This window comes from Solea senegalensis, linkage group LG6, assembly GCF_019176455.1.
Source record: "Solea senegalensis isolate Sse05_10M linkage group LG6, IFAPA_SoseM_1, whole genome shotgun sequence".
NCBI lineage: Eukaryota > Metazoa > Chordata > Actinopteri > Pleuronectiformes > Soleidae > Solea > Solea senegalensis.
Window position 1 is genome coordinate 17,151,876 of NC_058026.1, and position 27,253 is coordinate 17,179,128.

The 27,253-nt window shown below is 40.4% G+C and overlaps 3 protein-coding genes across 4 annotated transcripts; all 3 read left to right on the plus strand.

Moving 5' to 3' along the window:
• Positions 1-114: 114 nt before the first annotated feature.
• On the plus strand, positions 115-6,352 carry arpc1a (actin related protein 2/3 complex, subunit 1A). 2 transcript variants are annotated; one of them, XM_044028504.1, is made up of 11 exons: positions 115-402; positions 1,010-1,103; positions 1,385-1,489; positions 1,832-2,054; positions 2,467-2,574; positions 2,694-2,797; positions 2,903-3,011; positions 3,596-3,686; positions 3,776-3,969; positions 5,351-5,441; positions 5,523-6,352. In XM_044028504.1, the coding sequence occupies exons 2-11, from the start codon at positions 1,040-1,042 to the stop codon at positions 5,559-5,561; spliced, it is 1,128 nt and encodes a 375-aa protein (XP_043884439.1). In that variant the 5' UTR covers positions 115-402; positions 1,010-1,039; the 3' UTR covers positions 5,562-6,352. The 2 variants fall into 2 exon arrangements, with proteins under 2 accessions (XP_043884439.1, XP_043884440.1); XM_044028505.1 differs by having other exon boundaries at positions 116-402; positions 3,611-3,686.
• A 1,154-nt stretch (positions 6,353-7,506) lies between these two features.
• On the plus strand, positions 7,507-12,907 carry arpc1b (actin related protein 2/3 complex, subunit 1B). The gene is made up of 10 exons (XM_044028503.1): positions 7,507-7,650; positions 8,131-8,228; positions 9,038-9,142; positions 10,044-10,266; positions 10,345-10,452; positions 10,669-10,905; positions 10,992-11,067; positions 11,237-11,436; positions 12,644-12,734; positions 12,858-12,907. The coding sequence occupies exons 2-10, from the start codon at positions 8,165-8,167 to the stop codon at positions 12,894-12,896; spliced, it is 1,143 nt and encodes a 380-aa protein (XP_043884438.1). The 5' UTR covers positions 7,507-7,650; positions 8,131-8,164; the 3' UTR covers positions 12,897-12,907.
• A 2,487-nt stretch (positions 12,908-15,394) lies between these two features.
• Positions 15,395-27,224, plus strand: LOC122771051 (monocyte to macrophage differentiation factor 2-like). Its single transcript, XM_044028349.1, has 7 exons — positions 15,395-15,742; positions 19,736-19,817; positions 20,017-20,177; positions 20,270-20,344; positions 20,440-20,541; positions 21,734-21,803; positions 21,893-27,224. Exons 1-7 carry the CDS (start codon positions 15,729-15,731, stop codon positions 22,094-22,096), a joined length of 708 nt encoding a protein of 235 aa, XP_043884284.1. The 5' UTR covers positions 15,395-15,728; the 3' UTR covers positions 22,097-27,224.
• The last annotated feature ends 29 nt before the right edge of the window (positions 27,225-27,253 follow it).

Here is a 27,253-nt window from a genome sequence, read left to right on the forward strand (position 1 = left end):
ATCTATCTATCTATCTATCTATCTATCTATCTATCTATCTATGTTTAATCAATAGATGGCGCTGTTTTCTACTTGAACCACTAGGGGCGCCCGTTCACACACGTCGAGGTTAGTGTGTGAGTGACTTCGACGTGAACGAGGTTATTCACTCGAACGTAATAGCTAGCGTGATGGTGCTAAGCTAGCTGTCAGCCAGGCAACCACAGGTTTTGCTGCCGACTTAGTTGCCGGATGCTTCCGGTCGTGTCCTGTTGGCCGTCTTGACATTCCCTCAACATTCCTGGACGAATTCGTGTCGACTGACCAGAGTCCGCGAATTCACGTCCACTCCCGATCCAACCTTTCCCCCGCTAGTGTAACGTAGCTCGCCGGCTAACGAGGGCGCACACTCGGAGAGAAGAGGTGAGTTAGCATACGGGCTAGCGGAATGTGCGGCGAACGCCGTGTCTGTCACCTGTAGTAAAGGCATCTACTCCAAGGAAAACCCGGTGACTGGTACAGAAAAGAGAGGCCTCTGGGTAAACTGGTGGACAGCAGCATTGTCAAATATCTTTTAAAATGCCTCATCTGATTGCCAGGCCTCTAATACAAACCGGTGAACTGTTTGCTAGCACATCCATTAACCTGCTTGTCACGTTAGTAGTGTGAAATGAGTAAAGCTTTAAACAAACGGAATTATGTAGGTAGCCAGCCGAGAAACACATTTTCAGTCAAAAAAAAGAGACTAGGTAAAGTTATCTGGTTAGTGTTAGCTTGGCTAACGTTAGCTAGTAGAACCAGTGTTATACTGTGGTGACTGGGTTTAGTTAGTATAAATGGGCAGACTGTTCAGGGTTACGTTGCAGTAGAGGTTTCAGTTAACTAGGTGTTCTCTTTATGAGATAGTCGACCCATTTATATTTTTTGGTTACTTTCGTGGAGACTTCGTGGTGATGTAGGTAAAGTTCAGCTCAGCTAGTTGCCCACTTCAAGATTTGTTTATCACAAGTTTCGCTGTGTGACTTCGTAGAGTTCCACTTGAGGACCACACCCAGGCAAGATGTCCCTTCATCAGTTTCTGCTGGAGCCCATCACCTGCCACGCATGGAACCGCGACAAGACACGTAAGCCTCAGACAAACTCTCCTGTCTTTGAATGTACCTACCTGGACATCACATATCATTACCTGGTAACCGTGAATTGAGTACAGACCATGTCATTGTTAACATATTTTGCTGGTAGGATAGTAATTTCATAAATAATGTTCTGGCAGCTTTAATTTGCAGCGTGTGTAAGCATTCACACTGAGACCTCTATTTTGGTGTTTGGCGTAAACATAGGAACTGGTCTAACTTGTTTGTGTCAGTGTGTCCATTGTGTGAAGCTGTTTCACCTTGTTTTGCAGAAATTGCCATCAGTCCTAATAACCATGAAGTTCATATCTTCAAGAAGAGTGGAAATCAGTGGGTCAAGACCCATGAACTGAAGGAGCACAATGGACACATAACAGGTGTTTATGATTAGTTCTATGTTTTTAAACAGCCCTGTGTTCTCATGACTACTTCTCAAATGGCTTAAAGTGTAGACGCTAAAACAAGTTGACACACGAATGATCCTGAATTATGAGTATGTGAAAAATAAGTCAATTATTACCATCCTCATCATGATTAATGCAGTAATCACCAAGTAATTAATTGTTAATTGTTGGCCTGAAAAATTGAAAAAAACAAACCAAATCTAGTACAATTTGCTGTAATTTTGGACAAATATAATAAATGCATCTTCAAATTTGAGTGATATTTCAGTTTTGGTTTGTATCATTATTATTACCTTTCTCTTGTCTGTGTGTTAGGTATTGACTGGGCTCCCAAAAGTGACCGTATAGTGACATGTGGAGCTGACCGTAATGCCTATGTGTGGTCCCAGAAGGAGGGTGTATGGAAACCCACACTGGTCATCCTCAGGATTAACCGAGCTGCCACCTTCGTCAAGTGGTCTCCTCTGGAGAATAAATTTGCCGTCGGCAGTGGGGCTCGACTCATCTCTGTCTGCTACTTTGAGTCTGAGAACGATTGGTAAGTCCTGAACGATGAATATAACGATGACTGCTTGTGAACATGTCTGTTTAAACTGAAGAAAAGAGCAAAGGTGGATGAGGCTCACTGTACTCTGTGTCACAGCACAGTTCAGAAGTGTTACACGTTCAAGTTTCTTTTTGCCCTTTGTGAGCTTTTTTAAGCCTATTTGTTCTCATGGAATTTTCAGTCCTGGTGCTGGAATGTGTGGGAATTGAGCATGGAAAGTCCTTGTCAAAAGTCCTTGAATTTTAATTCCAAAAAGGTGTTGTACCTCTGAGAGTAGTCAGTCAAATAGTGTTCTTGTGTTGTGCCACAAATGTTGCACTGTCAATGCACACGTCTTTGCATATTAGTTTACGACAAGTTTTTTTGTTTCATTTTCTATTAAAAGATTCTCTGTTTGCTTCAGGTGGGTGAGCAAGCACATCAAGAAGCCAATCCGCTCCACCATTCTCAGTCTGGACTGGCATCCCAACAATATCCTGCTTGCTGCTGGATCCTGTGACTTCAAATGCAGGTTAATGCCCTGATCACTGTGTATTGTAAAATATGGGACAAGAGCTGAAGATTAAATGACTAAAAACCTACTCACATCCTCTTTCTTTCTGTTTCTTTTCATCCCACCCTGCCCTCCAGGGTGTTCTCAGCCTACATTAAAGAGGTGGAAGAGAAACCAGGCCCCACACCCTGGGGCAGCAAGATGCCATTTGGGGCTGTGTTAGCAGAATTTGGAGGAGCTGGTCTGTATATCTGTTTTATCTGTGATAGTGAAAAATCCTCCTGCATTTGACAGCAATCCTTTGAAATGAACTGGATCTGTCTTCTTTGTGCACTTTGTGTGATAGGTGGAGGAGGTTGGGTCCACTCTGTCTCTTTCTCAGCTTCTGGTAACCGCCTGGCCTGGGTCAGCCATGACAGCACTGTCACTGTGGTGGACAGCTCTAAGACTGCCAGGTACATTTATTGCTTTGCATAATAGGGGTTTCATTTACAACATGTATACTGTTATACTTGTGATTACTAAAATACATTTAAAAATAGTTTTTAATTTAGCCACACGAAGTGGCTAGAAAACACAATTTGATCAGGTCAGGGAGCCATGTTATGTCAGCTGTAGAATAAAATGCTGTACGGAGATCAAATGGAGCGATCACTTGATTCCAGCAATGGACGAGTTTAGGTGACTAGCATCAAAAAAAGAGTTGAGCCTTTTGTCAAATTATTTGCACACTTCATTCATAAAGCAATTCATTACATTAAACACCAAACATTTAATAGATTACTTTTGTTTTTATTTATGTCTCTAAGTGACACATTTTGTATCAATTGGCTACCAATCCAAATTTTGGGGTGGGTTCGGGCTTAAAGACCTGTGGGCCACAACCCGACCCAGCTCGGGTCAGGTTGTGTCAACACGTTCTGACTGGTAACCTAACACACTGCAGCAGTCGAAGCACATTGTTAAATAATTGTGACACCTCAATGTTTAGCTGTTCAAAATATGTTTCTTTTTTTTTTTGTTTTGTTTTTTTACATAGAGTGTTTGTGTTTAGTCCTTTACAGCTGAAGACGGAGTTCCTTCCTCTCCTCAGTGTCATGTTTGTTTCAGAGAACAGTCTAGTAGCTGCGGTAAGATTAACACATGAGCTCTGTCAATATATTTTAATGCGCTGCTGTGAGAAAGATGTCATTTCAAACATGTTTTCTTACACACTCAGGGCCACGACTGCTGCCCAATGCTGTTCCGTTGTGACGATGGTGGAACGCTGACGTTCGTCTCAAAGCTCGACCTCCCCAAGCAGAGTATCCAGAGGAACATCTCTGCCATGGAGCGCTTCAGGAACATGGACAAGAGAGCCACCACTGAAGACCGTAACACTGCCCTGGACACACTGCACCAGAACAGCATCACGTAGGTCACAGTCTGAAATGAAAGATTTAATATTTCTCCATTATATTATGTAACAATGATAAGAGTTATTTTTTTAGTAGTGAATATCTGAGGCAAATTGTTTCCAACACTCTTTAAATCCATAGAAATCTGCTAGTTTCCATTTCCTGTTTTTCCATTTCAACAGTTGATTGTTGTGAGGCGTATGCAATTTTAGGAAAAGACGGGATTAGTAACTTTATCAGCTGTAAGAATGAGTTAACTTGATTTTACATTAAGGAGGCTGTAATTTATAGTCCTTTGTAAATGGACCACATCACACATTAGATACATTAATAATCCTTTGTAAAGATTGAGCTGATGACAAGTTACACAACATTGTATTTATACTATGTAAAATCAGTATGTGCCACTGAAGCGCATTGGAATTCATGCTTTGTTAAAGCTGCCATATACATCATCTTTTTTTGGCATAATTGAGTTATAATTCTTTAATCAACTTTAAGCATCATGTAAATTAAGTGATAACTGGATTTCTGTGGGCAATGGACGACTGACCAATCACAGGGCAGTTCTAAATGAGAGGGTGCACATATTGGCTCTTCTAAGCCACTACATATACACATCCCTTCTGTGTAAAGCTTTTTATTTCGACATGGGTAACCGCAATGTAAAGCAACCTCAAAAGGGAAATAGTCCGTATGGGACTTGTACAGTAAACGCATTAATGTGTCAGTATGATGGGAGCATTTCAGAAATGGAGACAATCATTATCGTAGTGATGTAATCACATAAATGTTTATTGAAATATACCACCTTATAATTTCTGATGTTCCTATCGGATTTTACAGGTTGTTCTCCCCCCAAATCCACATCATTTTTGATGACTAATACTCATCTGGCTGTGTTGTATCTATATCGCCCTTTCGGCACTATTGGTTGCTTTACATGTCATGTCATGTCATTTTAAATGCCAAATCAATGTGGTGACAGGACTCTCCATCACAGCTCATTTTTACCTGGAAATTTGTTTATATGTGGAAGCTACTAGTGCTTCAAGAGCTATGTTATGATGACTTAAATCTGGTTGGAGCGGCTCAGGACACAAAGCTTCATTCTCAAAATGTTAGTATTTAACATGCTGGGATTAGATTCAATAGTGATCTATTTTTCTACCAATCCTGCCTAGTGCTGCTTTAATCTGTTATTAAGTAATTAAGTAATGCTTTGCTGGATGCAGCGACTCTCATGCTTGTTTTTTGTTGCATTATTTGTGGGTTAATGTGGTAGGTGGGTCATTTTGTTGGGATATTTCTGAGATGTAGTGAAATATATCTTGACTTTTCAGTTTCATCACTTTTTTTTCTTTTAAACCTCCCTTGTGTTCGTGATTTCTACTTAGCCAAGTGTCTATCTATGAGGGTGACAAAAGGGACTGTCGTAAGTTCTGCACCACAGGCATTGATGGAGCAATGACCATTTGGGACTTCAAGGTAAAAATGTGCTCAAGTGTGTTTCTTCTTTTTTTCCTTCGGCTGCAACTCTGACGTGTTTCCGTGTGTTTGCGTTCTCAGAGTCTAGAAGCTTCTATCCAGGGTCTCCGCATCATGTGAAGGAATCTTGTGAATGAATGAAGAGACGCTGCGACCCCTCCCTCCCCCCTCTCGCCCTAGCAGTCATCAACCCTCCTCACCTTCCCTCCACTCCTGCGACGCAGCCAGTAACATAAATAACTGACCACCTTATTGAGTGTCTGCTGAAGCACTGATCAGACCATTACACACTCTTGTGGGTGTGTCCTCACACTCTCACATACACTAAAATACACAAACATGCATACATGACGCACACACATACACACAACTGAGCTGACGTGTGACATCACTGTTAATTTTTTTTGTTTTGCTTTGTTTTTAAATGAAGGTTAACCAGGTGTCAAAGTGGGATGGTCCTCTGACACGTATTAAGCGTGATGTGAAATGTGTGTTTTTATGTTCTCTAACCTCCTGTACCAAAAGTTGAACACTAGAAAAGTGTGTTTTATCCAAAAATCAGGCTGTACGTCACCTCAGATTAACCCCAACATGATCTCCTAATATCAGTGTTTAGTGAAGCAGAATGATTTGAGTGTTTACTTCCTGGAGCATAGTGAATCATTGTTTGGATTTTAGGAGCTGGTTATTGATATTGTGAGGTCAAGTTGCAGGTTGATGTAGAGAACTGTACAGGATCTGATGTTGGAGAGAGAAAGCAGCTGTCTAAGCTCGGTGTGGAGTCACAGCTGGGCAGCACTCGGCTCCATAGCTACTACACTAAAAAACCACACAAGATGGAGGATTTCTATGTAACAGGTCATGAGGTAGACATGAAATAAAGATTAAATACATTTACAGTACACAACTCACATGACTGTTCTCTTCCTTTTGTGTTTGCTTCTCACACAGTTGGCAGATGGTCCCTAAAAACATTCAGTGCATGTGCAGCACTAGTAGTTGGGACTTGGCATTACAGAGGTTGTTTTACCAGAGGTTTTCTCAACTTAAAAATGTGTTTACTTAAGGTTTTTCATGAAAATGCTGTGTTCTTGAGAAATGTGTCCATTAGTAGAACATTTGTATTGCGCACTCAGATGCAGTCTTGCATCTTTACTTTGATGATGCTATTATTATGTTTTTGCAGAATATCATAAAACCAGCAGCAAGAATCTGTTTTGTTGCCTTAGTTCTCAGTAAAACTACAGTGACCCTCTTACAAAAAGTTTAAAAAAAAAACTTAAAGTAGCAAGTCAAAATTACTGCATTGGCCTTATTTTAATTTTTAATAAGGCCAATGGAGGAAGTTGAATATATTTCATTATCTAAGTTCAAGGAGAATTTACCCTTAAATTGAACAAAAAAAATAATAAACAACTGGACCAGGTCACCTAAATTGATTCATATTATGACATTAAGATCTCTCATACTCATGAAATAAGGACAATAATTTAAAAGTGTGCCTCGAAATCCATTATAATCTAATAATAAGAAATAAGCTCTTTACTGAAACATCCATCACTTTAGAATGTCCTAAATGTGTGGTTTGGTATAATCTTAACTTGTCAAAATACAGAGGTATGAGACAAGAACATGAAGGAGAAATCTACCATACAAGTATTCTCCTGACACTTCCCTCCCCACCCCCTTTAGCAGTTTAGTTTTCTTCCCTCCCCTTTTCCTTGTTCCTCTTTCTTTATGCAGAAGTGACCATGTCCCTCCCCTTTTTGTCTGTCTTTCATGCTTCATATCCCCCCCACTTCCCCGTGTTTCCACCTCCTCCTTTTTGCAGAACATTGTATTGTGCTCTTGCTCCACCCTCACTGGTTTAACTGTGGACAAAACTCGTACTTTCCCCTGCTGTTTATTTTAAAGTTTTGAATTCCAGTCCCTCACATTCTTCAAGAATGTTACACTCGTACTTTTCCACCCTGGGCTTTAACTTCCTGCATGTCTCCCCCTTCAGAGCTTCACTGTACCCTCCTCTACTTCCCCCTCTGACCTCTCCTCCCTCTCTGAAGCTCAGCGTCTCTCTTCCTGAGCTCACTCTGTCGTTGGCGTTCGCGTTGACTGGCCAGAGTCCGCGAGCTGAAAACCCTCTTCCCTCTCTCCTCTTTCTCTCTATTCATCTCTGCAGCTCTTTATCCATTCATCTCTGTCTGACCCCAGGGTAAGTCGTCTAGAAAATATTTAACAGTTGACTGAGTGCATTTAGACATGTCATACTCACACATTCAACCACACACACACTTTGTATGTGTAATGCATTTTCAAGAGAAACTAGGAAGTATGCAACAAGCAGCTCTGCTTCTTGAGCTTTTTAAATGTAGTTTAAGGAGATGTTTGAAGGGGTTTCAACTGTGAGGAGTAAAGTTTGTTGGATGTGGGATGTGTGTTACCCTCGACCTGTATCATTCCTCTCATGTTTCTGGACGTCTGGATTTCATTAGCACGACCTGAGTGAGATAAGTTCAGTGACTTTGTCTCAGTTAAAGTCTGTGGTTTTTACCCCTGACACGTTTAATTTAAACCAACTCTGACTAAACCTTAAAAAGCTGATCTGTGCATTTCATCTTTTTTTTTGCCTTCTCTTGTAACTCTTGTTTAAGAATATCTCAACTTCTCTTTTTGTGGACATAACTGTTTTCAGCACTTCCTGGTCTGTCACAAACATCTGATTGGCCATGGCGTATCACAGTTTCCTCCTGGAACCAATTAGCTGCCATGCCTGGAACAAAGATCGGACCCGTAAGTCTGCTCTCCCTCTTCGTCTTTTCCTCTTTTCCTCCAGTCCTATCGTCTCTTAACGGCACACTCCTTAAATAACAGACATCATGGAACATGTTGATTCAGCTAGTGTCCATGCCAAAGAACAAGTTGAGTAATAGGCAGAGGATTGTGATTGGCTCCCAGGTGGGAGAAGGTATTTCCTGTTTCCTGTAACAGTGTTGTCTGGGGGCCTTTCTGAGCAGCTCTTGTGCTCAGTAAGCTTCAGGAAACTCTGCCATATTTGGCCATTTTGATCAGCACTTTGGTTTCTGGGCAAGGCGGATGTGAGAGGCGGCTGTGGTGAATGCATCACATCGTTCATGCAGCTGCAGTTTCCCCGCAACTTGCAGCTGCACACGTTAGTTCAGTCATCATGCAGGATAAGCAGAAAAGAAAAAAAATCCCAGAAATGCACGTTAAAGCACCCAAATTGCTGCTTTCAGACCAACACTGCTTCTGACTCATCTGCTGAATGAAAAACAGAGCTTGATTTGTTACAGCATTAAAGGGAGGAGGGTCACAGTTCTTGCACATTTTCCTATTTAAAGATACCATGTGTCTGTCAGCCGCCTACAGGCAGATACACACTGTGGTTCTCCAGTTCTCTCTGATTTTCTCGTGCACTCAGTCAGCCGCTCTATGTTCCCCTTCGCTTATCCACCCGTCATAAACTTCTCCTGTCGCACAGTCCCACTGTGCACTTTGTCCTCATGCTAGTGAACGTCCTGTTCATATGTGCCTATGTTGATGTACAGTTCAGGGAACATAAATGTGTGTTTGTGTCGCAGAGATTGCCCTCTGCCCCAACAACCATGACGTCCACATCTATAAGAAAGATGGTGCCAAGTGGGCCAAGATTCACGAGCTGAAGGAGCACAATGGCCAGGTGACAGGTGAGACTCTTACCCTCCATGGATAGAAGTTGCAAAGATATCAGTTAAAATCTTCTGGTTTGTAAAGTGAAGTCTAGGAAGTAGGATGGAAGTAGCAGTCTTCCACCAGGGGGTGACACCACTTTGAATGGAAGTGAAAATGAGGAAAAGGTGTCTACTTGATATATATAGTCTGTTATATATACATAAACTGTTCTGACCAATTAATATTCTCAATCTCTAGTTTTAGGTCTTCTCTAATAGAATATGGAAAAGAAAAGTCCCGTTCAAAGGAAATTAGATGACAAAGTAGGTCACCTACAATATGTGGACACCAGTGCGATTGACAAAATTGCAAAAACTGTCATTGCATCAATCAAACTCAAATCTACCGAATGGGAATTCATTTTGCACTATGTCCATTTTTCTCTACAGTCAATGGTTGATAAAGTCTGGTTTGGAAAACACATGGTCTCTCCTTTTTTGATGTCAAGTGATATTTAGTTTGAGAATTAAATCCATGTCATTCTCTCCTGTTCATTTCTAACCCGATAACCGAGGGTGACCATTTAAAGGAATTGTTTGGTACTTTGGAATGTCAGTTAATTTGTGCAAAAACATTCATACTCTAATACTTTTTAGTTATAGTTAAAATTCTTGGTTCGCGTCGGTTGATTCTGAGGGGCAGTGATTGCTTCCTGTGGCCATGCCATGTCGTTCTGTCCAGTGGTTTTCCACAGTGGTGGTGGCAGTTGGCTACATGGCTACAGGTCTTGCAATGCATGAACATCCTGCAGTTGGTATTTACCTGATGTAGAAGGTGACTTGTCTCTTTGTCTACCTTTATATAAATAAGATTGTGTCCCAGCTCCTTTATCATGGGGTGATAAAACGTCAGTAAGAGTTTACCTCTCTCCTGCAGGCATTGACTGGGCTCCAGACAGTAACCGCATAGTTACTTGTGGAGCAGACCGTAACGCTTACGTGTGGACCCTTAAAGAGGGCACCTGGAAGCCCACCTTGGTCATCCTCAGGATCAATCGTGCTGCCCGCTGTGTCAAGTGGTCTCCAAGAGAGAACAAGTTTGCCGTCGGCAGTGGCTCTCGCCTCATCTCCATTTGCTACTTTGAGCAGGAAAATGACTGGTGAGGTTTTAGAGGACGTTTGAGCATCCAGAACCAAATTTGGAGCTCAGTTTAGTAATCTGTGTGGTCCCTTTATAGGTGGGTGTGTAAGCACATCAAGAAGCCAATCCGGTCCACCATTCTGAGTCTGGACTGGCATCCCAACAACGTCCTGCTGGCCGCTGGATCCTGTGACTTCAAATGCAGGTATCAGTAAAAAAGAGGAGCAGCTCTATTCTGTTTCATTCATCTCAGGTCTTTATAGACATTTCCTCATCTATCCTGTATTTATTTTGCAAATACGAATACGTGCAATACATATACATTGACACATTCAATATTAACTAATTAAAACCAAACTTGCATCTATCTAAACTGACTGTATGTGTCCACATCGAGCAATAGCCTTTAACTCATCCTCAGGGTGTTCTCGGCCTACATTAAGGAAGTGGAGGAGAAACCTGGACCCACTCCATGGGGAAGCAAGATGCCATTTGGCGAGATGATGTTTGAGTCAGGTGGATCTGGAGCTGCGGATCAAAGTTCAGGAGGAGGCGGGGGTTGGGTGCACAGCGTGTGCTTCTCACACTCCGGCACCCGCCTGGCATGGACCTCCCACGATTCCACTGTGTCTGTCGCAGAGGGAGGCAAGACCGGAACGTAAGAGAGGGCTTGGTCAGCACATCGTGTGTGTGTGTGTGTGTGTCCATGTCCACTCTGACCTTTGTTTGTTGTGACTTCCTCAGGGTGAACAGTCTGAGCTCAGAGACACTTCCTCTTCTGTGTGTCACCTTCATTACTGAGAACAGCTTAGTTGCAGCTGTGAGTATTGTGCATTTTTGTGACCGTAAATGTGCTTTAAAAGCAATTAAAGTCAATCAAAAATACACACATATATATAGAACTTTATCGATGATCATACAACAAGCACAAATCACAAAGTGCAGTAATCACTGCTTCATGTGTCTTTGTTATTGCTGTGTACCTGCAGGGCCACGACTGTTACCCGGTGCTGTTTGTGTACGACACCGCCAAAGCCAGCCTAACATTTGGTGGCAAGTTGGATGTTCCTAAGCAGGCGGCCCAGAAGGGCATCAGTGCCAGGGAACGCTTCCAGAACCTGGACCGCCGGGCCTCAGAGAACCAGAGCACCGACAAGAACCTGAACACCCTGCACAAGAACAGCATCAGGTAAGAGCTGGAGGTTAATGTTTTTAACCTTCATGCAGGACTAAGGTCCTTTTATGGCTTTTTGTCTTATATTTGATATAATCATTTTGTTTCTGTTAATGCAAATGGAATTAACTTTTACAAGAGTTTGTGTGTGAACTCACTGGACAATTGTTTGAATGCAGCAGACATTCATTTATATTTAAAATGTATGCAATGCAGCTTTAAGGCTGAATTGTATAACACAATACATAGCAAAATGGGGCACATGTATGAAATAAGACAATGGAGTTCAATGCCTTTATTTTTTTGTAAATACAAAGACACTGGTTTGCACATAACATGAGACTCAGTGCTGTTAAAGCCTCTTAAGGAACTCAACCTCCAGGTTCCACAAAGGATCCTGTTGTGAAAAAAATACACACAAAATTTAAAGGTCCAGTGTGTAAAATTAAGATGAAATCATTTGCGTTTGAAGTTGAAACAAATTGAAGATAAAACAATTCTACTCAAAATGTTATGTTTATATCAGCCTGGTCAGCATAGGCTGCCATTCTGGACCAGTGTGTTTTTACAATAGCCCACGATGGACAAAATAAACATCTTCTGAGTTTTGTTGCTTCACAGATGCTGCTAAATTTGACACACTGGACGTTTAAATAAACGCATGGTTGACGTCATGTAGGTTAACCCTTTGAACACAGAGCATTTCGGCTGCTGTTTTCCATTACTATGTTTAAACATGCAGTATGTACAGAGGCTATAAGAATGCACAATATAGAGTGTCTTATATCCTTTTTTCAGCACAACCTAAATATACACCAACTATATAAACACACCTGTGCAAAAACTACTCAAAATGTTTCAAATCGGATTGAATTTATGAAATTTGAAAATACGTCCCAGTTCAAAGTTCACCTGGCTCGTTTTTATCAACAAAAAGGAAAGAATAACGGCCTATTTTGTGCACAATTATTGCTACTTTATATCCCTGCTAAAAATGCGATGTAAAATGAATCAACAACAAACAACATTTATTTTGAAGCCTGAATATGAGACCTATAAACACACCCACACCCAGGATGTCCATATAAGGAGTTGTGTATTATTCCCACAACAATTTACCAAGGGTTCGTGCCGTGTGAGCACTAAGGGTTAAAACAGGAAATTTTGTGCATGTCATGTCATGTTTTTACACTGACTTTGAGTTTCTCAAACTACATTTCAGCCAAATCTCAGTGCTGGAAGGAGGACGTAACCAGTGCACTACGTTCTGCACCACCGGTATGGATGGTGGAATGGGCATCTGGGATGTCAAGGTAATGCACACATAGAAAGTTGTACATATAGACCTGTTTTGATCGTTCAAATATTATTTGTGTGATAGTAACCTGTCGACAGGATGTTTTCACAGTCATATGTGTTTCACTGTCTTCTTCCAGACTCTGGAATCTTCAATGAAGAACTTGAAGATAGTTTGAAGTGAAGTTTACATCAAACCATGCATTTTATAGTAGCTTCTGGAGATATGAAGAAAACTGCTGCCTCATCACACAAAGCTTCTTGGCAATATTGTAATCAGGTATTTTATATATATATATATATATATATATATATATATATATATATATATATATATATATATATATATATATATATATATATATATATATACATATATATACATATATATATGTATATATATATATATATATATATATATGTATATATATATGTATATGTATATATATATGTATATATATATATACATATATACATATATATATATATATATGTATATATATGTATATATATATATATACATATATACATATATGTATATGTATATATATATATATATATATATACATATATATACATATATATGTGTGTATATACATATACACGTTAAACGATCAGACATGGGTCGAACAGTGTTTGTAATATCGCTGAATCTCTTTGCTCAGCTTGATTAACGTGTTCAAAGCTGCACTGGTGGACTGACCATGGTACAGAGTGAGTCAGAGCAGTATAATCACAGACAGCTCAGTCTGAACTGAAAGCTTAAAGCTGGAATTTTATATTATTAGTATAAAATGCTGCAGTGCTTATGCTGGTCATAATATGCATTTAATAAAGGATTGGTTACATTACTTAACATTCCTTCCTTTATGACAGAGGTATGTGTGTGTGTGTGTGTGCGTGTGTGTGTGTGTGTGTGTGCGTCAGGACATTTTGTCTGCTCCCCATGACGTTAAAGGGCTTTTTCAGGGTTAAGACTTGGTTTTAGTGTTAATGTTTAGGGTCAGACACTTAGTTGTGACAGTTAAGTTTAGGGTAAGGGGCTAGGGAATGCATTATATCTATGACGTGTCCTCACTAAGATATAAGTGTTTGTATGTGTTCTTGTATGGAGTCTTTGTGGACCAAAAAAAACATATAAACCGTCAGTAGTGAGGACATTTTGGCTGGTCCTCATCTTCTCTCACACGTTAAAGCAGGGGTGTCCATGGGCCAGAATCATCCCTCCAGAGGGTTCAATTTGCGCAATCCCCCAAATTTCAGGATGTCCTTTGTTTTGTAAAAACATATGATTCAATGTAAAACAAAGGGGAAAAATTGGAAGTTCTTGTTGTTTATAGGTTATTATGCTATTATTTCACTGGTCCGACCCACTTGGGATCAAGTAGCGCTGTTTGTGGCCCCTGAACTAAAGTGAGTTTGACACCCCTGCCTTTGAGACTTGGTTTTAAGGGTTAGGGCTAGGCATTTAATTGTGATGGTTTGTTTATATAGTTGATGAACATGAAAAAAATAATAATAATTAGGTTGTGCTGGAAAAAAAGGACATACAACACTCTACTATGCACATATATCTATATATTTTTGTAATCAAAGTTTTTATTGATTTTTTTTGAAAGCATCAAATCATACACATAACAATACACACAACATTACTGCAATCACAACAATCTGGGATGCTGGGAAAACAAAATAAGCAAATAAAGTTACATCACCAAAATGAGTAGTAATAATTAAAAAATGTTTTTTTTTAAATAAAAATAAATGAATGAATGAGTGAATAAAAATTAATAAATAAATACTAAAAAAAAAGGCTAACGTATGTTAGTTAGTTGGAATCGTACAAAATACAGAAAATGACACCAGACCTCATAGAATTAACCCCTATTATCCTTCATTCTTGCAATAAGGTCCTCAAAGGAGGCTGTATCTGTCATGCATTTTAACCAGTCAGTGACATCAGGCCTCACTTGACTTTTCCAGTGTCTAACCCTAACCAAAAAGGAAAAGACAAAGGGAGCAATCCCACAAAAGATGGAGATATGAGCCTGTGGCATTCATACACTTCCAACACTGATTACCCATTATTAATCCCATTGTATGAAGCTTCACTGGTGCGACCTGCATTGAAGACAACCTTTTCCCATGTTCCCTCTATTTTTGTGTTCAAGTCTGCACATTCTTAGCCTCTGTATGTTCATTTGAACATAGTAATGGAAAAAAGCACCCTAAACGCTCTGCAAAGTCAAACATGCACATATTTCTACTAAATTAACTGCAAAAAACAACAACAATTGTTTCATCTTTTTAAACCATTTTTCAACCACATGACAAAAACTATTCCACAAATATTAACTAGAATGTGAGACATTTAAAAAGATGACGATCTGCTGACTGGTGAATTGAAGAGTAATCGGTTTCTTTTGAGTCTGCTTGCATCAAAATAGCCCAGGAATGTTCCCTTTGCTCCCAATTAGATACATCATACGGTGTGACATGGGCCAGACTCCATCGCCACCTAGAGGCAAAGGGGGGAACTGCATGTACACTCACACAATCAGCACGATGGACCACAGTGGCAGCATCCATTGATGAAAAACATCCTTCCTCACTGAGTCGTGATGAGCTGAACACACACACACACACACACTGAGGGAGTGAGAGAGAGAGTGAGAGAGTGAGTGAGAGAGAGTGAGAGAGAGAGAGAGAGAGAGACCAGCACTGTCTGTGCAGCAGGAAAACCGACAACCCCGTCGCCTACACATCACATCCGGACCGGATCCTCTGGAGGCAGCAGGGTCGGGGATGCATGAGGCTCCGTCTCCCCTCGGTGCCGCTTGAGATGAGGACGAGACGACGACGTGCTCCCGCGGTGACACGTTACATTCGAGCTGCCAGTTACTGCCGATGACAACCTGAGGCTGAGTCGATCCCATCTGACCGAGGAAGAAGATCCAGGCTGTCCGTCCGTCCGTCCGTCTGCTGTCAACTGTTGCTTATTTCCACTGTAAATGAATCTTGTAAGGTAGGTCACGTTATTTCATGCCACTGACGTTTAGTGAGAGACTAAACAGACAAATGTATCATACTGTTGTCAGTGGTGGTGATGATGATGATAATGAGGAGGAGGAGGAAGAAAAGGAGGCTGCAAGGGTTTTTCAGTTGTCATATACTAAAGAAGTCATATTTATTTATTTATTTAATGGATCTCTTAAAATACGCTTTAAGTCCAGGGTTTATTTGATGGAGCAGTTCCAAGAATAACAAACACCTGCCACTTTCCTCCTCCTCCTCATCATCATCATCATCACCATCATCATCATCATCATCCTCTCTGCCTCCTCATTTTGTTCCGAGACACGTCAGGCCACACAGACAAACACACAGCCTGTGCTCGTTGTCCTCTCTGTCTTTTTGACTAACTGAACATATTTGGACATGAAAGCTGTTTGGGTCTCAGATGAAGTTGCAGTCAGTTTCATGAGGTCAAACTGAGACTTTAACTCATTATTAGTTCATCTACTGATTGTCCTCTTTATCAGTCTCTTGTTAAAACCTATACAAATGTGGGAAAGTACCACATAATGTCCATTTACAAGTCCCCAGAAGCTGAAAGAAACCCACAGATGTTCAAATAAAATGTCGACAAGCACTTAGTCATTTCTCTTTAGAGGCTTGGCAGGTTGTTCTCTTGAAAATATTACGTAAATCATCGAGAATTCACCAAAAAAAAGAAAGAAACATCGACTGTTTCATCTCGTAGAGCAGAACACTCTGCACAAGAGCTTTACAACACAGATATTTTCCACCAGCCTGAAGCGAAATCCTTCTCAGATCAGAATCAGACATGGAAAAGCGATAAATGTGTGGAAAGTCTGTGCACACCGTGTTGTCATGGTACAGATAGGTTTTATATACTGTATGAGTTCTTCTGTATGACATAATTATTACTATTTGGCTGCAAAGTGCATCATATTTGACTTTGTTGTTTAATGTACATCCACAGATTTACATGATGTTTAATGATGCGTTGATTAACCAATCAGCAAGAACAAAAATCAATCACAGATTAAGGAAAAATATCAAATCATCTTGGATTCAGTTGCTGCTGCTTTTTTTTTTGCAGTTCATGTGATTTGAATTGTAGTATTTTGTTTTAGTTTGTTGTTTTTTACAGATTATGTTTAAAAATGGGTAAAAAATGTAACTTTTCATGGACATCAATAATATGATAGATTAAGACAGATTATGTTTAAAATGGGTGAAAAATTTAACTTTTCATGGACAACAATAATCTGATGGATTAAGACAATAATCTAAAAAAAGACACTGCCTTGCAAACATCATATAATCCAAATATAATCCATGGATATATATATACAAATTGCACCTAGTCTTACTGTGTGCTTGGTGAGGCCAATTAGGAAGTAAAAACATAAAGAATGGCCACCAGGGGGCGACTTTGCTGGTTGAAAGCAGAGCTTGTTCGGGATAATAAGCTTGTACATTTCCCCAATGAGTGTCAGCTCGTCTTGAGGTCAGTTATGTAAATTGTGTTTAGAGGAAATTTAGAGGAAAACAGACGATAAAGTGTATGAGTGGACACCAGTGTGATTGACAGCTGCTATCGTCCAATAGGAGCCTGGTGTCAGGCGATGTCTCTGAATTTTACATTACATTACAATTTTACATTACATTACATTATTACATTACATTTCTGCTTACAATACCCCAAACGACGCCAGCAAAATCACAAATCTTGAGTTCAGATTCTTATAGGTGACGTCACTACCACTTGATGATATTTTGTTTGGAATAATCGCTAAAGAGATGAAGATACACTGAGTATTGAGCTCTAAGTTACGTCATGCAGACATGTGAATGGACTAGTCATGGTAAGATAAACATGATCAGATTATTGCTGCTTTATTCTCCACCTAAGGGTTGTGGGGGGAGCTGGAGCCAATCCCAGCTGACACAGGGTGAAAGGCGGGGGTCACACCCCGGACAGGTCACCAGACAAACAACCATTCACTTTCACACTAGTCCACATCTTATTATCAATAATCAATCATTTCCGCCACTGGAATTTATTTTACACTTTCTTAAGTACGTGCCATTACCGTAAAGAGTGGTACTTTCTTGACCGTAAAAACCGTCTTTGACATTAATTCATGTTGACCATTAAGTGGATGGTCTTCATGGTTCAATAAGACGACTAAAGCAGGGAGAGTTCCTTCTGTCCGTCCTGCTGTCACTGTTTCCACGGCTCCACTCCTCTTTGACCACTTCCCTCCCTGTGTCTCTCTGTCTGGCTTCTGTCCTGCTAATTATCAGCCAGCTTGATAAAGTCATTAGTGACCCGGCCAAGCCTGCGGGGCCTGGCGCTGACACGCACACAAACACACAAGCACACACACAGGTTCACACAGCTGTCCTTCTAAGGACATATAGCCACAATTTAAATTCTCACCTCACCAGTTCTGCAGGTTTTTGGCTTCTATGTGGACTACTGGTCCTGACAAGGTCAGTGTTTACACCAGACCAGGTCCTAAAGAGTGTGCCAGTCAGACGGTGGGAAGCCGGTGATGGTTACAGCCTTTATTTGGGACAGGAAGATGTTTTTTGCGCTGGGTGGGTTTTTATTAATAGCTCCTAATGAGTGTTACTTAAAAACAGCTGCTTAAGGACAGGACACACACGGGACGAGAAGAGAGAGGATGAGACATGTTTGTTACCACCTCTTTTACATCTTTATCCCTACAGCACATGGACACCTTTTTTTGTTTTTTTCCCTTCAACTTTTGCTTTATAATCTCCACTATCTGTCCACACCGAAATCAGTGACATAATTAGGGTTATTTTAAAAAAACAAACACATTTAAAAGGAAGTGATTTGGCATATCTCTGGGTTTGATTTGAGAGCCATGTAGCTGTTTAATGGCACATACATGTGCAGCTCCATAGATATGGGATATCTTTGTATGATATCTCTCCTCGATGTTGAAATTCATGTGTTGATTTCCTGTGTGTGAATTTATGATTGGAGTGGTTTTCTCTGCATTGGGAGCCTCGTTCTCATTTCAAGTCAAGAGAGAGACAGAGACATTGTTAAATCTAGGTCTCTTATGAAATCTTGCTCCACAAGACGCACCATACAAAAGGGAGGGGTTGTGGTTTGTGTGCATGCGTGCATATGTGAGTCTGTGTGGACATCTTTATCTATTTGCAGTCCTGCATGTTAATTAAACCCCATCGGAAAGCAGAGAGGCGACATGACCAGGGAACTGGAGAGAGTGATGTGAGGAAAGAAAGATGAAAGGAGCAAGGAGGGAATTTTCTGGTGTGGTATCCCTGCTCGGTGGTTTCCATGACAACAGTGACATCACTGATGGAGTGCTACCTCCGGTGCTCTATTGTGTTTATTTGGGATTTGCGTGAGAGTGTGTGTGTGTGTGTGTGTGTGTCTGTGCATGTGCAGGTACATTTATCTGCACAAAGCACTTATGAAAGAAATCGTCGGGACAAATCTCTGCTTGTGTCATTCCATGGTTCCCCAGTGTTGCCAGGCAACAGCAGCCATGGCAACAAGTTGAAGCATGATAGAGCGTTGCTAAGCAAAAGGACAGGGTGGGGTGAGACACAAATTGAAACAAAAATATTGATGATAATGATGATGACGAGGATGTTTTTGGGACATGAGGAGGAAGAAAAACTAAACTGAAGATGATACATTATATACACATTATGAAACATGTATAATTTCCACCAATGTTGTTTTTAAAAGCTTTAGCAAGTGGTGTTTTACTGAAAAAGAAAATGTTTTGGTTAGATATTTTCTGGTTTATCTGTTTGTTATTTTCTTGATTAAATTATCAATCGTTTGGTCTAAAAACGAATCAGTGTTTTTTTTTTTTTGTCTGAGCAGAAAAACCCAGTTTAACCTTAGAGAACCTGAAACCAGAAGTGGTTTTGGAAAATACGACTAATTTCACTCTGATATTCTTGATTCTTCCAGGTATATGAACAACCGTGTTCCTCCTAATAAGAGATACCAGCCCACAGAATATGAGCATGCTGCCAACTGTGCTACACATGCGGTGAATACACACACACACACACACACACACACACACACACACACAGTCCACAGGAAGTGGTCATTAATTGGACAGATAAAGTGACACACTCAGTGAAAACTCAGTGAAAACTTCACTCTACACATACTGTGATACATCTTACATGTCCATCTGTCTATTTTGTATCTCGTGTTTTATATTATGTTGTGACTCCACTTAGTTATGGATAATTCCCAGTCTGCTGGGCAGCTCCTTGTTGCACTTCCACTCGGCGGACCAATGGGAGCAGCTGTCGGCCTGGGTGTACGGAGCAGGGCTCAGCTCGCTCTTCATCATCTCCACCCTGTTCCACACTGTGGCCTGGAAGAAGAGCCACTTACGGTACACACACACACACACACACACCTTTTCCATTATTTGGTTGAGTTGTAGAAACACACTGATAGGTGATGATGTTTGATTTCTCTGCTCAGGTCTGTTGAACACTGTTTCCACATGTGTGACAGGATGGTCATCTATTTCTTCATTGCTGCCTCCTATGCCCCTTGGTAAACAACCCATTATTCCGAGTGTGTGTGTGTGTTCCTGTGGTCATTGTATACAGTATAGTGAAAGTCATTTCTCTCCATTGATGCTGAACCAGGCTAAACCTGCGGGAACTGGGTCCCTGGGCGTGTCACATGCGCTGGCTGGTCTGGGTCATGGCCTCTTTTGGAACCACTTATGTCTTCTTCTTCCATGAGAGGTCAGCTCATACGTCCAACCTTTACTTGTATCTATATCTGACCCCTCTCATACAAGTTTCTAACCTTGCGGTTTGCCTCTGTACCTCCAGAGTTTTCATTTACTTTATTATAATTTCATTTACTTTATTATAACTCATATTTTGGGATCAAAACTACATCTCTCCATCTCTGAAACTCCACTCTGTAGCATAGGAACTAACAATCCTATGACTGAAGAGAAGTGCATGCAGAGGAGATGTAGTGGAACAGCCAAAAGAGCGCCCACTCGCTCTCTAAACTGTCCTGTGATTGGTCATAAGATTTTCTCTTTCCTTCATGAAGCCACTTTGTTAAGTTATATGTATTAATATCAATTCATACACAACCATACATTTTGCCTGAGAGGGATTGAGGAGTTTAACATCTTATGCTGTTGTGGGGAAAAAGCTGGTGCTTTTATTTTGAAGACACAGGGAACAAACAGCAAAAGAGGTGTGGCCGTTCCCAATCGACAAGTTGTCATCTAACTTCAAAACGTGTGTTTAATTCCAACACACCTGGGTAGAATGTGTCAAATTTAGCAACATTTATCAGTGAAGTTACACGTCGCAGCTGAATATTTCTCGCCTCACCTTTACCTTCCAAGTGTGTTGGTGAACCTACAGTATGTAGCCTTCAGTTAGCACCAGATTCAAAACATGTTACCTTTGTCCATTGTGGGCTACTGTAAAAACTCAGTGGTCCAAAATGGCGGCCTCTGTAGAGCTGCCTCGCCGCCTGATTTAAATAGAAAAGGCTGAAAAGGCTCTTGGACGTCTTTATGGTCAATTTCCTTGAATAGAAATATAAAAGAATCTTGTTGTAGGAGATTGTAATGCAGAAATATTACATGTTATATCTTTAACATTACATAACCTTGAATACCAGTCACATTAAGATGGCAGACGCTGTGTGGCAAATGAACTGAGTTGTAAAGTGTGAATTCTGACCCAGTCAACAGGATCAGACAATAGTGTGAAATGAGGAGACCAGGAAGGAGGAGGTGCAGCGATGTACGTCAACTCCTGCTGGGAACAAAAATCATTGTATCCTCTGATCTCTGCTTAAATATTAAACATAAATACTATGACACTGACAGAAAAAGCTAGAACTTGGATCATTTTTACTGTTATTTTACAGTTGAATAAATATGTCTGTGTGTGTGTGTGTCAGGTATAAGATCATGGAGTTAATCTGCTACACTATGATGGGTGTGTTTCCTGCCCTGGTCATCCTCTCCATGGTGAGCCCTCTCCTTCAGTCTCATCTGTATACTCATGTCTGCATTGTAATTGTCTCTTATAATCACCTTTTCTTTTTTTGCCTCTGCAGCCGGAGCAGTCGGGGCTGTGCGAGCTTCTGGCGGGCGGAGCTTGCTACTGCCTGGGGATGGTCTTCTTCAAAAGTGATGGCATCGTCCCATTCGCTCATGCCATTTGGCACCTGTTCGTTGCTATGGGAGCAGCCATACACTACTACGCCATCTGGAAGTACCTCTATGCCGAGGCACCCAACCAGGTCCAGACCTCCAGATGACATCAGCGCTGACCTCACAGGGAGTAGCTCCTGTGTTTGAGCCACTTCAATGAGAGGTTGCGAGCTGTGTTCAGGTTCAGAGGCTGCTTCATTTGGTGACCATGTGCCTCCTCCAAATCATATTAAGTGTAACCTCACAGAGACAAAAAAAAACAAACTAGTGATGTGTTCCCGTGGTCCTTGTCAGCTCATGAAGTTAAATACATCATGACTAAGGGCCGAGTCATACTTTCTGTCTGTCATCGGTCCATTTCCTCGGGACACAATAGTGACTGAAGGTGACTCAGGTGAGCATCACCATCCTTTTTTGTCCACACCTTCTGGTGGACAGTGTTTAGAGAGATTTATGGAGTGAATCGTCCCCAGTGGGAATTACACAAATGCATTATTTACATTCTACTCAAGCTTGGGCACTGGTGGCCACCTGAAGTCAAATACCTCATTTAGATGATGTGGTTACGTGACACTTCCCAACTTTACGAGTTGATGAGGATATCTGAACACACATTAAGCCACTGACCGGCATGAAATAGATTGTAGGACGCTGAGAGTCCCAAAGCAAACACTAGTGTAGGCTATATTTGGAGGAGACTTTGCTATGATACTGCCCAGTCAGCGCTCATTGTGATGGATCTGGACTTCAAAGGAGGCAGCCTGTGAAATGAGACACAACTTTGGTGCACTTTGATTTTGATTTTACAGTGTTTTGGCAGGTATTTATTTTCATTCCAATAATCAGGGGTTAAATTGCTATTCTTGGAGCTTTCTCTCTTTGTGGTGCGTGTCCAGTTTTCAGTGCTCATAAGCTGAATTGAGTCTTATTGTGAAAAGGAAGACAATGTTTACAATTAAAGCTGCTGTCAGTGATGTCGTCCCCTCATGAACACATCTGATGAGGCGGGAATTGGAGTTCTGGTCTCCTGAGTGGATCAAATGTGGGATGCTTGAATTGTTTCTTCCCGATTTACCGTCAGACTGAGAGAATGAAGGTCTGGGAAACACTGCCAGGGAGTCCATTAAAAGCTTCCATATTCATCCATTGAAATGCTGTGCATAGTCCTACATTTTTACTGTTTCTACTTCAGAGTACACTAAATTGTGAATTGATTACATTCAAATCAAATAATTGAGGGATACAGTAAATTTTTTCATCTTGGAGCCTTGAGAATGTAGAGCTACTGTATTTAACTTGCATTTGAAATAAAAGGCTACACTGACAGCAGCTTTAACTGACTTGAATATCTTAATTAGGGCCATTATTAAAAGTGTTACCATTGTCATTTAGCAGAAGGTGTTATTTGGATTAATTAGGCTGCAATATCAGCAACTTACTGTTTCAATTCAGAGCACTGGATAGTATCTTCTCTGTTGTTATAAGTTTACACTCTATATGGTTTTAACAGCAGTTGCTTCAGTCGGTAATTTACTGTGATTTCCATATGAAGCATGACAGTAGGATGCTATCATTATTATTATCATTATTATTATTATTATTATTATTATTATTATTATTATTATTATTATTATTCATTTTTTTATGTTGACTAATATTCATGGTGTCAGTCTTGAAGACTTTACCTATGTGCTTCCAGCTTTACTCAGCTCTGCTTAGTAGATTATCTAGAATATTTACTGAATTCTAATAGTTAACTGTCGTTGGTTATAGGTTTAATAAGTGAAGATGTCATCAGTGCATATTTATACAGTATATATAATCTATCAATGACGTACAGTATATGTTGACTTCACCTATATTTTCTTCTTTTGACGTACTTATAGTGTTAGCCTATGATCATCTTCTTCACCGCCGTCTTTAATGGATGGGACCCATCTGTCAAAGCCACATGGTTGAACCTCAGAGGAGGAAACCACTGTCTGATTCAGCACTGCCAGGAAAATCACCTACTGCCGCAACTAATAGCACACTTCCATTTATACTGTATGTCTCACACTTGAAAGGAAACTGAAGCTATAGTATTGTTGAACAATCTGGCCCAATATTAAGGCATCTCAGGTGTGTGTGTGTGTGTGTGTGTATGAAAGTGTGTTTGGGAAAGTGTGTTTGTTTTTGTGGTTGTAAAGATACACTATCTGACTCACATGAATCCAAAGCCTATCACCGGCTGAGTCTATGTTTACACGTGAATGCATGTACCTTGAACACATACGTTTGCATTTGAACATCTCCTGCTTCTAATATGTCTGAAAGAAATACTTTTTGAAACCTCTGCTCTCCTAAGTATGCAGTATGCAGTAAACTAGGGGTCCGACTTTCTATTTTTGTGCGGCACTTCCGGTATGAACTTAAATTTGCTTTGTTAACAATCAATGACATCGAAACGACGGATCAGTTCCACATCGGCGTGAGGGCGACATGACGTACATGATGTAACGTATCAGGATAACGTATGAGGATATTTTAAATGATTTTGTGCTCTCGCTCGGTGTGGTCGGTTGAATGAATGAATTAAATGAAATAATTCATCAATAAAGGTAGCCACTATCATCCGGTTTTAATTGCATGGGGTTTCATACCCAAACCACGTCTACATTGACATCCCGATCCTTCTTTAAATTTAAGGCTTTCAGCCACAGCGTGTTTCCTTGAATGATCAAAACATTCCCGTTCCATTTTAAGCCTTTAACTTGTATACTTTAACTTTTATAGCAAACCGACTGCACACATGATACCTGTTTATCTTTCAAAGTTCACGTCCTGCCTGCTGCGTGAAGCTGCCTTACTGCTGACCGGATATGCCAGACTGAAAGTCTCGCATAAAAATAATAGGGGATGTGTACTTTCTATTTTGGCCAAAACATTTGATTTGGCCAATTTTTACGCTGGATTTCCTAACGCAACCCTCCCGTTTATCCGGACTTAGAACCGGCACGAGGAGAGCACCAGATGTGCTTCCCCGTGACTGCGGTCAATTTAGAGTGTACAGTTAACAATGAGCAGTGGGTATGTTGATCTGGTGGGGACTCAACCTGGCAACCTTTCAAGTTCTCTCTCCGCTTGTCTATGGGTAGCTTGCATCATTGGGAGCGGTGGCTCATGTGATTGAAGGCTCAAACTCAGCAGACCTGCAGGGTTTGTTTGTCAGGAGTTATTAGCGACTTAGCAGTCCGACAGGAAAGATCCACATGCATCCACGTTGCACTTCGTCAGCGTCCTCTCGTTCAACGCTCGCCAGAGACCAACCCCAGATTCACTCAACAGCAACAACTAGTGTTTTGTCTGTGCTGTGTCTGCCATTCTTATTACTGCCACTTATGATACCTGATGGCCCCGCCCACCACGCTGTTATTGACTGGAGAATAACACACCCAGAAAACAAGAAGTGTACCAACCCAGAGCAAAACAAAGAGAACATACTCTACCTTTAACACATTTTCACTACTGTCTGTGTCTCAGGATCTGGATCATTTGGGCTGAAAAGCCTGTGAAGCATGTGAAGCCACATTCAGTGATCACTTAATCTGCTTTGGCCGTTTCAGGCAGCAGCACCAAAAAGTGAACTGTAAGCTTTACCTATAGGTAATATTTAAAGAGAAACCAAACAGGAGGAGGATTTAAAGATTCAGCACTTAGGATTGTTAATTACAACCAACCAAACCATCGATTCACCCTCTGCGAAAATGTAAAATCCAGTGTTAAACTTTGTCCACTCTGAGCCTCTGTAGAGCATGGTTGTGCAACATGATGAAAAAGACCGTCTGGATGTAGATCGCAGCAGTTCTTAGTGTCACATTTCTGCTCGTAGGAAAAAAACACCACATTTCTGCTAAATCCATTTATCGTTTTAGAGCTTTCTATGTATTTAGAGACAAATGAATACTCCGGAGTTCCAATATTTATTTATTTATTTATTTATTTATTTATTTATTTATTTATACTCAGCAGGGAGGAGGTATTCTGCAACAAGACCGACTGGCAGTTTGTCACATTTGTCACATTCTGGACATCTCAGTTTGGAATGAAGCGGTATCTCACTATCCTCTGTGCTCACGTGAGCTGCTGGGACAAACCAAATGATGAATTTATGGAGTTTTAGGACCAGGATGGAGACGAGCTCCACAGAAGGGTGTGATGAAGTATTTGTCTTTCTCGTCTTTGTGAACATTAAGACATCTGACGCACACCAGACTTTGTATAGACCTCTGTGGTTTGATAAACTCTCCATGATGCCTTCATGGACCTACATTTTTGATAGATGCTCTGTGATCGTGGCTCTGTTTTCAGCGCTGCTAGTGTTTTCATTCTGGTTCCTACACGACTCATTATATTGTCCTATATTCTTTGTCTCTTCCTCCAGGTCCTTTATATTATTGGTTATTGTATCTGTGGTGCTTGTGTGCTGTGATGAGCCTCTATGATGCCAACAATGCTTTTATCTTTTCTATTTCTCTTGTAATAAAAAAGCTTTTTTCATGCAGTATACTCTGGGACTCAAACTTGTTATGTTTCACCTTTTCAAATGTTTATAGCTCCACACATTTTATCAATTTATCAAATATAAAAATGTGATTTTTGTTTTTTAAATATTGCTATATTGTGAACAATATGCACTTCTAACATTTTGATCTAAAGATATCTCTCAACTACATTTTCTACGTTTTAGCTGATTCTGATTCAAATGCACTTTCATGGTAAAGACACTAAATAAAAGTTATCACATAATCTGACTTGTCTAATCTGACAAGATTAGAGGAATCACATGTAGTTATTTATTTCATTATTAGTTAGTTAGTCCTGATTATTATACATGAGAAGTTATTCATGCATGTCTGTACTTGATATTTTTTCTCATGAAACTGATCAACTCCTTTTATTTAAACACGCTTTCTAAATACATTTTATTTGATTGAACTGTAATGGACTAATATTCCAATCACAATGGATAATAATCATTTTGTTAAATATTTGCATATCTTATTGTTATCGTCTTATCTTAAGAACGTCTTAAGTACTTTGTTAATCTAAGAAGAAATTACTGCTTAAAGTGTATGTCAAGACAGAATACGTCAATAAATGACCAGAAGAGTCTCCAGACTTCCACAGAACCTCTCAGAAAATGTTTTTCTCAAAGAGAAAATAAGAGGATTAAGGCCACGTGTGAACATTTTTTGAAACAAAATAAAAAATTCAAAAAAAAG